General features: G+C 36.3%; 1 protein-coding gene across 5 annotated transcripts in view; it reads left to right on the top strand.

Annotated features, from left to right (window-relative positions):
* Positions 1–574: 574 nt before the first annotated feature.
* Positions 575–18,366, top strand: part of LOC100264363 (glycerol-3-phosphate acyltransferase ATS12, chloroplastic) — a 35,080-nt gene continuing 17,288 nt past the window's right edge. For 3 of the 5 annotated variants that reach the window (XR_009464896.1, XM_059734552.1, XM_059734553.1), the window contains exons 1-4: positions 590–977; positions 9,327–9,424; positions 16,757–16,843; positions 16,980–17,077. Coding sequence is in view for 2 of the 5 variants with exons in the window: in XM_059734552.1 (XP_059590535.1) it covers positions 665–977; positions 9,327–9,424; positions 16,757–16,843; positions 16,980–17,077 (596 nt within the window). In the remaining 3 variants the exon portion in view is untranslated. Of the gene's footprint in view, positions 978–9,326; positions 9,425–16,756; positions 16,844–16,979; positions 17,078–18,366 lie in introns of all 5 variants that reach the window. The other 2 variants (XR_009464895.1, XR_009464897.1) reach the window with 2 other exon arrangements.

Consider the following 18,366-nt stretch of genomic DNA (forward strand, 5'->3'; position numbering starts at 1 on the left):
ATTTTAATTTTAAGGGGTAGCTCAATTGGTCCGGTCTTGGGTTTGCTTCCTAATGATCACCAATTTGAGTCCCCCTTAGGACCATTGGAGGTTTACCTGATCCTTAACTTCAAAGTCCCATAGGGTTAGTCAAGGTGTCCGAGACATATTTCGTTTCCAAAACAAAACCCTAAAAAGAGGTAAGAAAGGTTGAAAAACTCATCATGGATCTCACCAAGCCCATCAAAGTTTGATTTCTTTTTTCCTAGATTTCAATTTAGCTCGTAAAAGGTAAATGAAGTATATATTTCTTAGGAAAAAAAAGAAAAAGAAAAGGGAAATTATGTTGCTACGACATCAATCATTGCTCTCTTGTACGAACTAGACAAGTTGGATAGAAATTCTTTTCCTGTTATATGCCTATTTTGCCCATTAATAATAACAAAAATCAAACCGTGACACTCTTCTTATCTTCCACGTGGCAAGACTTTTTTGGCTTAATCTAGCCAAATGTACACCGTCCCTCACTTCCACGTGTCCCGATAAGACTCGTCAGCAGAGGAAAGAAAGCACGTGCGAACACCAGACCTGAGTCTCCCTTAACCAATGAAAGCAACCTTCTCCCAGATAAGAGTTCTCCCCTCCGCATTCATCCTCTCGCCTCTCTTCCTCTTTTTAGCAGACTATGTTGCTCCTCTCTGTGTCGCCTCAACATCACACACTCTTCTCCGTACCTAGGGTTTCATCTTCCTCTTCATTGTCTTCTTCTTCAAGGCTTCCTCTTCTTCCCAAGCTTACCTCATCGATCTTCTCTCGGTCCACCGCCCGGAGGTTCCCCTGTGCGCTCACCTTCGCCTCCAAAGTCCGGAGCATGGCGGAGCTGGTCGAGGACAAGGAAGCCGGCGTGGCGGTAGTGGCTTCCGGTTCCGGCGAGGGGACAGAGGAGAGTAAGGGGCTCAATCGCTCCCACACGTTTCTGGATGCGCGGACTGAGGAAGGTAGATGTTATGTGAATGTATGTCCATTTGGTTTCTTAGAAATGTAAATAAAATTATAGTGTTCACTATTTTGTATTTTCGTGTCTTAAAAGTGATGGGGAACTTGCCTCGGTTAGACTAGATCTCTGTGTTGTTTCTGTTTCTGATTGTACGAGTATGAAAAGTTTTTTAGAATCTTGATATTTAGTTTAAAAAATTGAATAGAAATGTAGGAGGAGGATAAGTGATTCAAGTGTTAGAGCTTTTCTCTTGATGCTTGTGCTGAGAAGGCAAGGCAATATGTCAATCTGTCTCCCTTTGGTTGCTGAGAAATAAAGAAAAATGGAATTAAAATTTTCCTGAACGGTGTGATCTTCGCACGTCAAAACAATATGGAACTCTTACTCTTGCTAAATCAAAGAGTCGTGCCATGAAAAGGAAATGAAAATTCTGAAAACTTCAATATATTTTTTTTTTTGAAGTTGTTGTTGTCGTTGTTTTGGGTACTAAAATTATGTGAAACTTGACTTTGAAAAGTGAAATAGTTGTGTTATGATCAAAATTTTCAGGTTCAGGGTTATTACTATTCACAATTCTGAATCTTGAGTTATAATTTAAGGTCTGGATGTTGAATATATTGAATGAAAACGGGGCTGAAGAGTAAGGGATTTGAGTGTTATTCTTGGTACTCGTACTGATATAGTCATTACTTTGTGACTCTGTGTCTGTTTGGTTGCTGAGAAATGAAAAAGAAAGTGAATTTAGATTTATTATATATTTTATTTTATTTATTTATTTTGTGTGTGTTGAAAGGTTAAGGAACTTGAATAAACTAAGCCAAATAGTTGATTATGATGTGAGATAAAGAAAATTTTAAAATTTAGATCTTCATTGAAGATTTCAGATCTCAGCTTCTAAATATTTTGAAAATGAATATATTTTTATGTCGGATAGAAATTTGGCTGCTGAGAAATTGTGAATCAAGTGATATTGAAACTTGTCAAATCTTATTTTTCTTCATATGCTGAGATACTGCATCCAATCTCCAAAAAAATCCCAATTGTTTCTATTTTTGGAATGGAATATTTACGGAATCCCCTTGGGGTTATCCTGCACTTGGAAGAAGAAGTAGAAAAAGGAATAAATCTATAGTAAGTGCTTTCCAGAGCATTTACAGTTTGGTTCATGAATTTTCATCTTATATCAGAATTTTATTTTTGTTTTAGGTTTGGTTGCAGAGGAATGAAAGGAAAGTGAGATTGAAATTTTTTTTAATCTTTTGTTTTCCTTTGTGTTGAAATGATGAGGGAATTGACACTGTGAAGTCAGATAGTTGGGTTAGATCAGTTTTTAAGTTTCAAAATCATGAAAACTTTAAGATTTAGAACCTTTATCTATTATATATATATCTTCTAATTTCTAAGCTTATGTTGCGGTCTCTGACTGAAAATGGATACATTTTGATGTCAATTTGGTATTCATTGCTGCTGCATTCACCCATGAATCTATTTATACAATTTTATTTTTGAGTTTCTAGAGTTTTATGAAGTTCTTGATGTTCTCTGTCTTGTTTTATTTTGTCTTAACGTTAGGCTTATGTTGAGAGAAAATGGAGATATTTTGATATCAATTAGGTGTTCATTGATCCTGCATTTACCCATGAATTTCCTTACTATAAAGTGATTGTGTTGTTTTTTTCTTTTATTCTTTTATAAATTTCTAGATTTTTATGATGTTCATGCTTTGTTACTTATTCATTTTTTTTAAATTGTTATTTCCTATGTATCAAAAAATAGAATACAAAAAAAGTATATGTATATATGGAGTTGAGGAAATGAACTTCTAGGTAAGTGGGACCTCTTATGAGCTAGTGTTACTGTTTCATTTTAAAATTGATTTTTATAAGTGAGGTGATTTATCCTATGGTTATTCCCTCAATGGCATGGTTCACTTAACCATCATTACTGGCATTTACTACACCAACCTTTCTTAATTTTGTACTTTGCTATATTAGATATGCTCAATGTTGGTTGAATTAAGCCATTAGGTTAATAGGAGAAATTATTTTAAGGTACTTACTCATAATTAGATTAAAAGGCGTGGGTTAGCAATGAAAGGAGCATTGAGTAGGTCTTGCTTGGAAGGAAAGTTATTCTAAATATTGGAGCAATGAATTGTTTTTTGTATATTCCCATGTGGTACTTTACTATTGTATAGGTTTACTTAGTATTTTGTAGGCTTCAAACATACTATTTGATCAACTTGCTGTATTTTATAGAGAATTCCTCATCCTTTTTTTTTTTTCTTATTTCTTTATCTATACTTTAACACATTTTTTGTTTCTAACAAATTTTTTTTTATAAAAAAAATAGTTAGGTAGATTATACTTCGTTTGTCAAACATTTTTTTTTTTTGATAGGTAATACTTCGTTTGTCAAACATAAAGGCATTAGGATAAGTTTTAATGTAATGACTTGCACCTCACAACTTTAAAACAAATCTATAAGGTTAAGAATAGTTCATACATATATAGCATCAGAAACCTTCTCTCCTATCTAATATGTGACATCACAAACAACCCCCCCCCCCCCCCCCCCAATATGCAAACACAACGTCCTTATTGTGTCCCACGGGATTGTGGGGCTAAACAGACAAACATCCCATACGGGGCTAAACAAACTCTTATACCGAGGTCAAGGATCGACTTTGATACCATTTGAAACATCCCGCTCCCAACTATGTAGATATCATCCGTCTTGGGCCCTCATAGCTTTAAATGATGTCTACAAGGTTGAGAGAAACTCATACATATATAACATCGAGAACTTTCTACCATATCCAATGTAGGATATCACAAACACCCCTCATACAGACACAACGTCCTCGTTGTGTCCCATAGGATTGTAGGATCAAACAGACAAATACACCTCATAGGGCCAAACAAACCTCCACATCAGGGTCGAGAATCAACTTTGATACCCTTTGTAATGACCCACACCTAATCATGTAGATGTTGTTAATTCTGGGCACAAAGGGACTTTCATGACTTCAAAACGTGTCTACAAAGTCAAGAGGAGCTCATACATTTATAGCGTTAGGAACTTTATCCCCTATTCAATGTGAGGCATCACAAGCACCTCCTATACAAGTACAACGTCCTCGTTGTATCCCACGAAATTGCGGGACTAAGCAGACAAACATCCCTTATAAGGCTAAACAAAACCTCAACACTGGGGTCGAGAATCAGCTTTGATACCATTTGTATACATTTATTCATTATTTAACCTTATACCAAAATTAGGTAAATTAATATTTCTTTAGGAAATATCCAATTTCCATTACTTAGGTTGACTTAACTTGTTTTTCTAAACAATTGCTAACATTCTTTCTTAGGGAATTTTAGCCTAATGTTTTTCTAGCATCCAATCATGCAAATAATTTATTTAATCTTTTATTAAGATTAATTCTTCTAGACCTCAAAACCACACTAAAAACACTTCTGCAACCTACAAGGCTTAAGAAAAAATACCTATTATTTCCAAACAACATCTTATTATTTTTCAACCCCAAATACACTTAACAATAATCTTCATAATCACATTGTACTATTCTCAAAGTTTCTCCCACAACAACAAAATATCAATGAGTGTGGGATTTGATCTTATCACTTATCACTAACACTTTTTTTTTTTTTTTATACTCTCTAAAAATAAAAAGTACAAATCCACAAGATATTTCTACAAAATTCAAACTTTTATTCGAGGGTTAATTCTTCTTCTCAAATCCTCATCAAAATAACTCTAGGTTCAAGATGTATTAATTCTATATCCATCTAAATGCTGATTTATTTATCTACATACTTTTTTATTTATTATTATTATTATTTTTAAATTTTTTTTATACTCTCTAAAAATAAAAAGTACAAATCCACAAGATATTTCCACAAAATTCAAACTTTTATTCAAGGGTTAATTTCTTCTTCTCAAATCCTCATCAAAATTACTCTAGGTTTAAGATTTATTAATTCTATATCCGTCTAAATGATAATTTATTTATCGACATATTTTTTTTTTTTATTATTATAGATTTATTATTATATGTCTAGATTTTAAAAAAAAAAAACTAAACAATTTAAAAAAATATTTACTTTAAATAATCTAAATGAAATCAATCTAAACTATTATTAGATCAAGGTTAAAAGTGTTTACCTCAAGGTATACAAATTGATCTGAAGAAACACCTTGGAACTCTACAATCTAACTTCTATATAGAATGTTAAGGAATAGCCCAATATGTATATATATATTTGTACAACTCAAGCCTAAAGCCCAACAGTTTTTTTTTTTGATAAATAAGCAAGGAATATAATAACAAAAGGCAAACAACCACAAAGCATACAGGTAACTAAAACCTCAAAAACAAGAAGGAAAAAAAAAAAAAAAACCAAAAACCTCACCAACCCTTAAGTGGATGCTAACCACTCCAAGAAGCCTATAAGAGAAAGCGACTCCTCTCCAATATACAATCTAGCCCAACTCCATAAATTACAGACAAAAGAATTTTTGAGTTTCTGAATTGCTAAAGAACCCCCCCCCCTAAAGGCTAGCCTATTCCTCTCCTTCCAAACCGTCCAAAAAATGTACAATGGGATGGATTTCCAAATCTTTTTTTTTTTCCCACAAAAGGGCTCCTCCAGCTAAATAAGACTTCCTTTATAGTTTCTAGAAAGACCCACTGAACACCAAACAAAACTAGGACATTTCCCAAAAAACTCTAACCACTATATAGTGTATAAGAATATGATTTACAATTTCTTCTTCACAACCACACAAAAAGCAACGATTAGGGAGTTGCCACCCTCTTTTTTAGAGCTTATCTAACATAAGCACCTTCCCCCACGTAGCCTTCTAAGCAAAGAAAACGATTTTGGTTGAAACTCTATCCACCCATATGCAATTCTTCAGGAAGGCGGTGTCATTGGGGTTAACCAGTAAACTATACACTTCCTCAACTCCAAACTGCCCGTTTCTTCCACCCTTCCAAGAGACTGAGTCATCCTCCAAAGTTAGCCTGTAGCCCCTCAGGACATGGAGCAAATTTCCTACCAAATCCAATTCCCAATCATTAAAAGCTCTAAAGAATCTTAGATTCCAATCCCCCTGACCGAAATTCTGGTCCCAAACTTCCTCCACTGTGGCGTTCCTATGTGTAGCCATGGCTAATAATTGTGGGAAACTTTGGGACAACGCTGTACGACCGCACCAATGGTCAGTCTAGAATCTGATTTTGTTGCCGTTTCCAACTATGAACACTATATTTTCCCAGCACCAATCTGTTTCCTTCAAAATCTCCTTCCAAACCCCTATTCCAAACGCCCCATTAGCCTTATTTGTCCTCCAACCAAGGCCCTTGTTCATATTTCACCGAAATCACCTGCTTCCAAAGATTTTCCTTGTCACAAGCAAATCTCCATATCCATTTGCCAAGCAAGGCCTTATTCAAGAGAGCTAGCTTTCTTAAGCCTAGCCCACCCTTCTCCTTATCCGCTCAAGCCACCTCCCAATTAACTAAGTGGGCTTTCCTCTCCAAGTTTCCCCCTCCCCAAAGAAGGTCTCTTTGTAATTTTTCTAACCTTCTTGCTACTACCTTGGGCATTCGAAAGAGAGACATTTGATAAATAGGCATACTAGCCATCGTACTCTTTATGAGAGTGATTCTCCCGCCTTTGGAAATATATTGACGTTTTCAAAGCGCAAGTCTCCTCCTCACTCTCTCTTCCACCCCATCCCACACAGAGAGAGCCTTGTTAGGAGCCCTTAAAGGCAGTCCCAAATAAGAAGAAGGCAAAGAACCCACCCTGCACCCTAACTCCACTGTCATCACATCAACCTCTTCCACCTCACCAACCGGGAATATTTCACTTTTGGCCAAATTGATCCTTAAACCTGACATGGCTTCAAACCAAAATAAGGTCCAACTCAAGTGAGTTAGGTGCTCTTTCTTTGCCTCACAGAAAACAATTGTATCATCAGCAAAAAAAAGGTGGGAGATAATTCAAATTCGACCTTCTTCTTCCCCACATTCTGCACCCTGAAAGGAAGCCCCCTTCAACAACCCTCCTAATGAGAGCACTCAGCACTCCCATTCCCATAACAAAGAGGTAAGGAGATAGGGGGTCTCCTTGACGAAGCCCCTTGGTACTCGGAAAGAAGCCTGCTGGCACCCCATTAACCAAAACTGAAAATTTAGCTGTAGAGATCCATCTCCACATCCATCCTAACCACTTTGACCCAAACCCCATCTTTTGCATAACCTTCATAAAAAATTGTCAGTTAATGCTATCATATGCTTTTTCGATATCCAATTTACATATAAGCCCTTTCTCTTTTCTTTTCTGCCAAGAATCAATCACCTCGTTTGCTATTAGGGAGGCATCCAAAATCTGTCTATCCATCACAAAAGCATTCTGATTAGGGGAGACCACTTTTCCAATCACTTTCTTGAGCCTATTAGCTAGCACCTTAGCCATCAATTTATACAGCCCCCCCAACAGGCTTATAGGTCTAAAATCCCCAAGGTCCTCAGCCCCTCCTTTCTTTGGTATTAGTACCAGAAATGTGGTATTGAGGCTCTTTAAAAAAGAGCTTGGTTCATGGAACTCCTTAAACATTTCCATGACTAACTCTTTTACAAATTCCCAACAGTTTTGCCAAGCCCAAAGCCCAACATTAAAGCCCTATCATTTTTAACTAGCCCAAAATTTTATTTTCTTAATTAATAAAATTATGACTTTACCCTAACTTAAAGATGGGGTGTTACAGGTTGTCATCTGGTTTATGTATTTCTTTAAGGCCTTCCTTTTCACTTAGAGGCCTTTAGTTTCTCCTCTCTCTCTCTCTCTCTCTCTCTCTCTCTCTCTCTCCCTCATATATATATATATATATATATTTGCTCCGGATACTTTCCATGTACTCAGTTCTCTTCCTTCATGTCAATGGTTTATATTTACTTGATTTACTCATTAGAAAATGTATTTTTTTCTTGATAGAGGAACTATGTTGTAGATTTACAGAAAATAAGTGGGATACTTGAACATGGACAAATATATACCCCAATTAAGGTGAATTACAGGCTGGGTGATGAAGACATAATTTCCCCAACATCAGTGGCTATGTATTACAGACTTGTGGGAAGATTAATCTATTCATTTCTCATTAGTCAATTTATGTATTAACCCAATTCTTCACTATTTGGTAGTTCCAGGTGGGGTGTTGAAGCACTAAAGGATGTTTGCATCTTGTAAAGAATAGCTTGTCCCTCTCTGCTGCATTCTTTTACAATTCAGTGAAAGGAATTGTTTGTTTCTGAAATGAAAAAAGGAGAAAACAAAAAAAAGAAAATGAAAAGTAGTACGTACTTCAAGACATGGCTTGGACTCTTGGCAAGAGATAGTACAGGACAATCACATGAGAGTTAAGGTCAATATGGATGCTGATTGTCCTAGATCCATTATAAATAGAAAAGTAACCTTCAATTATCATGCTGTTGTTGGTGAGAACCTTTTAACTTGGAGAAGTAAACAAACAGTCCTTGGTAGTTGAGTTTACTGTAATCCATGGTATCTATGCGGTTATTTGATTGGAGATTCTTTTTAAAAGACTGAGTTTAGAGGTTAAGCTACCATGAGTTCATATTGTAATAATAAGCCTGCAATTATCAAGCACATAATCCAATTCACCGGTGATAAGACTGGACATATTGAGGTGGATTAATAAGTTATAAGAAGGGGAAAAAATCAACTCTGGGAAGATTTGTTCTCTATTTTTGAAAGCCAAGATCAACTTGTGGTGTTCTTTGCCAATGGAGCGACAGTTCATGTGTTTGAGTGCTCAACAAGTTTGACATGAATGATATACACAAATCAACTTAAGGGGCAGTGCTGAGGGTGTAATAAGTCTATAAGTTGAGGATATAGTTGCAATAACAATGTATTTGAACAAACTTTAGGGTTAGCCTGAATGTTATAGCAGCCATGCCTTATTTTCTTTTCTTTCTTTTTTATTCTCTTCTTTTCATTTCCTCTTGACCAAGCAACTGTTATACTAATAAATTATAACCTAGCTATCCAGCACCCATTATATTTCTATCTTCTCCTGCTCAGTTGTGTTGTTTGTAGTTATTCTTTCATGATATAATAGCTCAGCAAATAATGAACTAATTATTACAATCCTATATTTAAGAATGAAGATTTGCTTTTAACATTTCAAATAATTTTATAAAGTTTTTATATATTTAATCATTTCTGTTTGCAGCATGCCTTTATTTTGAAATTTAATCTGGAAGACTCACTTTCTTTTGTTTTCATTGCAGCATTACTTGCTGGAATCAGGGAGGAAACAGAAGCTGGCAGGCTTCCTCCAAATGTTGCTTCAGGGATGGAGGAACTCTATCAGAATTATCGAAATGCAGTAAATAAGTATTCTTAAACTAAACTCGTGTTCTAGCTTATGTTGCCGCTTGCAGGGTGTTATAGAAACATCTGGATACTGCTTGTATAGCAAATGAGTAGATGATATGCCTAACTGTCTTTCTTTAAAAAGTTTGAAAGGGTCTATAAGGAGTAATTTTGTTCATTTTACATTTGGTCTAATTTGTTTATAGAAAATACAACTATGTCCTTAGTTGATTTTATTGATTGGTTGGGGTTGGATTGAGGGAGGGAGTATTTTTGTTTTCCCTATCCTTTTTTGTGCTCTTTGGCAGCCGTTGTATACATTGTGTGTACTTTGGTGTGCCTCTTTTGGCGCTTTTATATTTATAGTATTGCCATTTACTTATCAAAAAAAAAAAAAATTACATTTGAATCTGGCAACTTCCCTTTTTATGGTAGATTACATCACCTAATAATTGGTGGTCTAACTTCAGAAATAGGACCAGCCTAGATAAGAATACCACTTGGTAGTTGACACTATAAGGATGTAATTTTTTAATTTTTCCTTTCTTTGAAGCCTGAGTGGATGGTCAACTGAACCTGCAGTTTGCATATTTTCTTATTTGGGTTGGCTACAATTGCAATTTTATATGTTGATGATGCCATTCTTTTTTGAGGGGCAAGTGAAGGGCAGTTGTTGCATTTGAATTGGATTCTCCTATGATTTGAGGCTATCTCTAGGCTAAAAACTATTTGAGAAAGAGTGAGCTTATTCCAGTTGGAAGGATAGAGAATATGGAAGTTCTAGTGTCTGAATTGGGTTTTATTGGATTGGGAGACTTCCTTCTACGTATTTAGGACTCTCATTGGGCAACCCATTTAAATTGACATCAGTGTGGAATGTAGTGGAGGAGGGTTTTCAAAAAGATTGGCCATGTGGAAGAGGTGGTATTTGTAGAAAGGGTGAAGACTTACTCTAATTAGAAGTAGTCTACTCTTTCCAATCTACTAAACTATTGCATGGCCTTGTTGGTAATTCCAAGGAGCTTAAGTTTAAGGCTTGAGAAGATCCAAAGAGACTTTCCTATAAAGAAAGTGGTCTTGGCATTAGAAATCTTTTTGTTCTCAATGATGTTCTTTTGAGCAACTGGAGTTGGAGATTTTCCATAGAAAGAAAGGTCTATGGTATCAAGTTAATATTAAGAAATTCAGGAAAGGAGGTTAGTGTTTTGGGGTGTTAAAGGAAGGTTTTGGTGTGGGTATGAGGAAGGCCATTAGGAGAAATTAAGGGGTTTTTGAAAACAGAATTCGCTTTATTGCGGGGAATGGGAGGACAATAAAGTTCTAGTTGGATGGGTGGTGTGGTATGTCATCATTGAGAGATTCTTTCCTTGTTTTATTCGTCATATTAAGCTCAAAAAGATGCATGAATAGCAGATACGTGGGAGTAGGAGGGGGAGAGGGGGATCATTAGAGCCCATGCTTTCTTAGACAGTTCCATGATTGGGAGTTAGGGACGGTGGAGGGCTTTCTGCAAAAACTTCAAAAGTAAGTGGTGATTCAAGGCACACAGGATAGGGTTGTTTGGTTTGATTCAAAGAGTGGAAAGTTCTTAGTTAAATTATTCTACTCTTTTTTGGTACTAGTGCTTCAAAGCCTTTCCTAGCTAGTGTGGTTTGGAACTCATGGATTTCAATGAGCGTGGAATGTGTTGCTTTGGAAGCAACATGGGGAAGAATTTTGAATTCGGATCAGCTGAAGAGGAGAGGAGTGTCTTTAGGGAATAGATGTTATATGCATAAAAGGGAAGAAGTATCCATTGATCACATTCTTTTACATTGTGCATCAGCTAACATCCTGTGGCAATTGATTTTTTCTCTATTTGGGACTGATTGGGTGCTCCACTCTTCAATAAAACCAAGTTGGTAAGCTGGAATGGGCACTTTGTGGGGAAGAGGCGGAAGAAATCATGGTTAGCTGCCCCCTTGTGCCTTTTTTGGACAATTTGGCATGAGAGAAATCAGAGAGCATTTTGAAGTGTAGAAAATTCGGAACAATGGCTCAAATCCATTTTTATGTGCAGTTTTTTGGATTGTGTTATGCATTGTATAAGAGAGACATATATGTCTATGTTCAATTTTGTTGATTGGCTACGTTTGAAGTAGGCAGGGGTTGGTTATATGCTTTATTATCCTGTTCTTTTTGCTTGGGTGCCCTCTGTATACCCTCTGTAAACTCTGGTATGCCCCTGTGGTATCTCTTTTTGTAGCATCTTTTTTATATATTCAGTAGAAATATACTTTGTGCTTATAATAAAAATAAAAAAAAATAAAAAAGTAAATTCACCCATAAATTACTTAAAATTAGAAAAGAAAGAAATGCCATTGATGGCTCCTGAGTTAAGTTTGGTAATCAATGCTTGATGTATTTCTATCACTTTAAAACTCAGCTACCTTTGTATTTGTGGATCATCGGATTGAATACAATGAAGAATTCGTGAAAACAGTTCCATGCACTTCCCAAGATGTTTGTTTTTTTTTTTTTATCAGTAAGTGATATATGTATTGAAAAAGAGATGCTAAAGAAGCGACTCAAATAGTTACAGTATAGAATAAAAACGACTCAGCCCCTTACAAAAGAACCCACCCCTCTATGAAAGCATAAAAAACCCTCTTTCTTAATACATGCACACCCAATCTATAAAATTTAATAAGGTCGAAGGACCATCTTTTATCCACACTTTGGTTTCCGACCATAGCAAATACACGAAGGAAATTTTCAGCTTTTGTATAGATAGCACCCCATCCTCAAAAGCAATTGAATTTCTAGCCTTCCAAATGACCCAAAACAAGCATAACGGTCCCAAAAGCCACGTCACCTTCCTCTTCTTGCCCATAAAGGAACCTCTCCAACCTATTAGAGTTTCCTTAACCGAACGCGGAAAAACCCAAGAGACTCCAAAAAAAGAGAGGAGCAAGGTCCACACCTCCCTTGTTCTTTCACAATGAAGGAGGAGGTGGTCAATCGACTCCCCGCACTTTTGGCAAAGAAAGCACCTATTTGCCAAAGCCCAACCCCTCTTTTGCAGACGGTCCAAAGTTAGGACTCTACCCCACGACGCCTCCCACGCAAAGAAGCTTATCTTGGGTTGAGCATAAGACATCCAAATAATCTTTGAAGGAAACCAAGCTGACGACACCGGCTGCATTGCCCTATACAAGGACTTTACCGAAAAAAACCCCATCCTTTTATTCCACCCATCTCACCCTGTCCTCCTCATCCACCCTCACCATCTTTCCTTCCAAACACCTAAGTAACCTTCCCACTTCTTCCAATTCCCAATCATTAAACGGCCTATTGAAAGTAGGAGTCCAACTTCCCCTCCTATCCCCCTCGGCTGTCCACACTTCATTTACCCATGCCTCTTTTGACGATGCTATGGAAAATAAAGAAGGGAAAGCCTCGCTTAAAGGGCTGGTACCACACCACTTATCTTTCCAAAACCTCACATTCTTACCATCCCCCACCTCATAGCCAAAAAAAGGGGTTAGAAATTGTCCCACCTTATTTATAGCTTTCCACAAACCAACCCCATAAGCCTCCCTAATCTCACAAGATCTCCATCCTCCTTTCTCCTCCCCATACTTCCTTCTAATCACCTGATTCCATAAGGCCGTTTTCTCGTTAGCAAAACGCCATGCCCACTTTCCCAGGAGAGCCTTATTGAACAACCCAAGACTCTTTACCCCCAACCCTCCTTTACCTTTATCATCATACACAATCGACCACCTTACTAAGTGAGGTTTCTGCTCAAGAGCGCCTCCTCCCCACAGAAAATCTCTTTGTATCTTTTCCAGTCTTATCCTAACCGCCCTTGGAATTTGGAAGATGGACATGAAATAGATTGGCAAGTTGGACAAAGTACTCCGAATTACGGTAATCCTTCCTCCTTTTGAAATGTACTGTCGCTTCCACATAGCCAATCTCCTTTTGAATCTTTCCTCTATTCCATCCCAAACACCACTAGATTTAAAAGGAGCACCTAAAGGCATTCCTAGGTAGGTGGATGGTAAGTTTCCCACCTTATAACCAAATTCATCAGCTAACTCTCCCACATTTTCAACTCTACCAACTGGAATCAATTCACTCTTTTCCATATTCACTTTCAACCCTGACAAAGCCTCAAACCACATTAGCAGCCAGCATAGGTGTGTCAACTGATCCTCTTTAGCTTCACAAAAGACCAACGTGTCATCAGCAAACAACAAATGTGTAATCTGGACCACTTCGCCCCTTCTTCCCCGAACCAAACAAGGCGTCAAAAAACCACCACCAACTGCTCTTTTCATCAAATCCCAGGATGTTATTCTCTGTCAGTTGACTTACCTCTCGGGTCCCTACTCTTGATTTACTGTCCATACTAGCCTATATAATCAGGTAAAGCTCAAGAATTTGCAGTAGATAAAGAAGACTCGCAACTACTATGTTACATGGGTTCAAGTGCATGTGTCTAGTATCTGATCCTTCACACCTCCAAATTCTAGAATATGGAAACTTTGGCTGAGAAGAATCTCAATGATGGGTACATTACTTGGAAAACAACATAATAAAATTAAAAAAGAAAAATCAATTGGAAGCAAAGATATCCTTGATAAAAAACTCCCCTCCCCTTATCCCTAAGTTTTTTTTTGCCTTTTTTTGATAGGAAAAGAAAATGAAACTGGTACTGGAAGCACCTTTAAAAAGGGGGCACAATCCAAGTACAGATGTATGTGGAAAGTATGTGAAGCCAAAAATTAAAATAAAATAAAATTCCAAAGGGAAAATATAGGACTGGTGACTAAACGCCTTAGCATTGACCATACACTTGATGAAATCCAAAAGAGTAAGGTTGAATCCCTGGGGGAATCCTAACCCAATAAAAAAGGAAAAAAAAAAAAGAACAAAAAAAAAAGAAGATCTTTAAGAAAATATCTTTCAGCAACTGATATGAATGCCCCCCTTCTCTAAAAATTCTGCTGCTTTGTTCTCTCCAGGTACACAAAAATGGACAAAGAGGGCCATCCTCCACACTCTTCTATGCCTTCTCATGCACCCTTTTGATGTCAGTCTAATAGCACTTTTCTAGTAGTCCTTTCGAACACCCATTGAAAGCCAAAAAAAGCAAGGAAAAGGTCCCATAGCACATGGGCTTTACACAATAAATAGAGATATGATCTGCTGACTCCTAACTGGCTTTGCAGAAACAACATCTATTTACCAAAAGCAAGCCCCTCGTCATTAACTAATCAACTGTCAAAATCTTCAGCAAACTCTCATCTATCTTCGAAGTAGGGGAAGTTGAAAGCAATGTTTTAAAAGGCTAAAGGCGGTCTTGAGGTGTTATGCCCAAATGAGGCGAGGTGTAAGCCTTGAGGCAAAAAGAGGCGTAAACCACAACTTAAACAAATAAATAATAGAAAATTATCAAAAAAAAAAATTATAAAAATACTCATAAAGTCACAAGAAAATTGAATAATGAATAAGGCATAAACTTCGTAATGATAGAATCAATTATTTGTCATTGCTAATAGATTCTAATTAGTTCTCTTCTCTCTTTTAAAGTTTAGTTCTCACTCATGGTTTTATTAAATAATTTTCAACATTATTGTCACTATCACTAGTAGGATCCTCCAAGTAATATAATCATATTGAATGTCTACATTATCCTCCCTATTAGTGTTAATATTCACCCATTCTTCTTCTTGATCCATCAATTGCAGCGGTACTTTTTCTTATCTATCAATAATAAGATAATGATTATATATGTAATCAACCACTAAGATAGCTAATAATTCCCCTATTCTACCTTTTGAATCCCTTTTTTTTCCTTCCATTTAAAAGATTAATTAGAAGTCAACTAAGCCCTTATTTCGTAAAAGGTTCAACTAAATTGGGAACTCAATACAAAACTCATGAAATTTATATCAAAAGCCACAAAAGCATAGATTGTTATTGAACTTATTAAACTCATTGAATATTATGGTTTAAGTCACTTATAAAATATATACCAAAAGCCCATAAAGTTCGAAAACCCTTTGGATATATGAGGCTTAGGTCTCAATGGTCTTGAAGTTATAGCCTCAAAGCTGTAAGCCTCAGCAGGGTGAGAGTAAGCCCCAATTACCCTAACTGAGGCTATAGCCTCCAAGCTAATTTGCATGGACTTGCCTTGAGGCGAGTCTCAAGGCGTAAGCCTCAATAGCCTTTTAAAACATTGGTTGAAAGTAAAAAATGAAATCAAAAAAAAAAAATTCAAAAGCCATATAAAAGCAAAATAAGCACATCCAACAAGGATCCTATACCCATGCCCATGTATTGTCATGTTGTGTGGATATAGGTATGCCAAGTGAAGTCGGAGTCTAAGTATTACAAAGTAGTTGAATAGTCAATATCGGGGATTTGGGAAGCTAGCTGAGGCTATGAGTGTGTGTTTATTGAGAGACAGAGGGGGTCTAGTTTGGACTCTCCAGGGTTCTGGCCTGGTATCTCCTGCAGAAAGAAAAACATAAAAACAAGTGTAAAAGGTAGGAAAATATGACTTAGGATCTACTTTGACAAGAAGTGTAAAGCTTAAGATAACCAAATAAACAACTATATAATTAATACTATTTAAACTTTAAATAATCATAGAACTTGCACATAAGAAAATGTAAACTACTAAGTTAGAAAATGAAACCCGCACTGGGAACTCGGATCATTGACATATATAGCCAAAACAAATTTTTCATATGTTTTTCTTGGTGATAGAGCATCATAATTCTTAAATCATTGAATCTCTTATGAGAATATTTTTAATCTTTACATGTTATCACTGGTAGAACAGTTTTGTGATTGGCTCATTTCTGTCATCAAGGCCCATTACATTTTCTGTCTCTGGCCTGTTAGAATTTGGATGTTTAACCCAATAGAGGCATTGAGGGATGTTAATATGCTAATCATTCTCACAGTTTCTACTATTAGGACTCAGTTGGCACCTTGAAAGTAAACAATGTGGAAAGAAGGAAAGAATAATATATCTACTTAGGAGGATTGTTAAGATTTAACTAATAACTTCAAAACAAAGCTCCCTTATTGCAGTGCTTAGTGGCCTTCTGGATATTATTCTTCTCTCTTTTCTTTTTCTTATGATTTCTGTGAATACTTAGGCCAGCCAAAATCCGACTAAGAAGTGTATACAGATAGGTCCCCATCTGTTATAAAGCATTTGTATCTTTCATCATGTTTATGTTCTTTCATTTTATTATTTTCCTGATACAAAATAAATATGTTGCCTTTCCATCATGTGTACATCTCTGATAATTTCTTTTGGCATGCCATCATCTTTCAGGTTTTTCAAAGTGGAAATCCCAGGGCAGATGAAATTATATTGTCAAACATGACTGTTGCCTTGGATCGAATTTTCCTGGATGTAGAGGTAAAGTTGGCCTGCATCTACTATTTTAAGCAGTTTCCAGAGCTTTTGATTTATACGGCACTTTAAGAGTGCAGATGAGGGATAAAATAATTAGCTTGTACATACATCTCTATGAAATATGAAAGTTATGTTTCAGGATCCTTTTGTGTTCGAACCTCATCACAAAGCACTGCGAGAGCCCTTTGACTATTACATGTTTGGCCAAAATTATATCCGGCCTTTGGTTGATTTCAGGTTCGTCAACTATGAACAGCGTATATAGCTCTGAGATTAATTTGGATTGAATATGAATTATTGCATTTGACTTGAAAAATGTGATTTCTCAATTGAAAATTAGTTGCATTTGACCATTTTGTGTATACAGACACCAAAAATAGTATCTTCATTCTTTTTATTTATTTATTTATTTATTTTATAGTGTATTATTAGTGCTTTGATTCACAAGATTAAGGGATTCACCACATATTGATTTGGGCCTACGTTCTGCATTAACTTGCACAGAGGATGATCTAAATGAACTCCATCCATAATCGGATGCCATATTGCTAGTCTACTCAGTTTGAAACTTGAAATGAGTTTTACTCCACTAGTTCTCACCTGATGAGAATTCAAAATTTGAGCTAGATTCCTTTGTGCTGCCTGCTTCATTAAAGTGGCATTTGAAAGGGTACTGCAGCATTCCAGTTCAGATCACTTAAAATTCTTAGTACCATTGATATGCATTTAAAAAGTTTCAAGAAACATTAGTCTCCAACAAATGGTTGAGATTGTACCAACAAGACTGGCTGTGTTCCCCTTCCTGAGATTTTGGACCCAAAATGCCTACCTTTAGACTAAAGCATAAGTTCAAATTCTTACTTTTTATTTTTTTATATTTCTTCTGCAACGTTGACAAGCCACTATAAGGACATGTAATTGGTTGAAGAAGTTCGAAATATGGCAGTTGAATCTGGTCCACAATCCTCTCAAGACAAGTCAATGATAAGGTCCTTCATATGTTACTCTTGTTCAACTTCCTCAGTTCTTGCAATTGGAAATTGGTCTGAAAACTATATTGGTTCCATGTTCAGTTCAAACACCTACAACCTGACAGGGACGTCGTAGACCAAACTAATGCTTAACTAGCATAGGAACTTTTCAAGGAGGGACTGTACTTTTGTTTGATAGGAATCTCTTCTAACATGCTGGCATGGGTTCTGGATAAGCAGAGGATGAATCTAGGAGATACATACAATATATATATACATACATACTATATAAGTGTGTGCGTGCGTATAGATATAGATAGACATGGATGGCAAGTAACATGGATCAAGCACATAATGGATATGTTGAGACATGACTACTTTGTTTAGTATAGACAATTTTTTAAAAGTCTGCAGCTGCCTTGAGGCTTTTTGCCTGAAATAAGGCAAAGCCTCAACTTGAATTTAAGAGAGAGAGAAAGAGAGAGAGAGAGAGAGAGAGAGAGAAACACTAATGAAATCACATGAAAATAAATTAACAAAAAAATCTTTAAAAAT

The sequence above is a fragment of the Vitis vinifera genome, chromosome 2 (assembly GCF_030704535.1).
Source record: "Vitis vinifera cultivar Pinot Noir 40024 chromosome 2, ASM3070453v1".
Lineage (NCBI taxonomy): Eukaryota > Viridiplantae > Streptophyta > Magnoliopsida > Vitales > Vitaceae > Vitis > Vitis vinifera.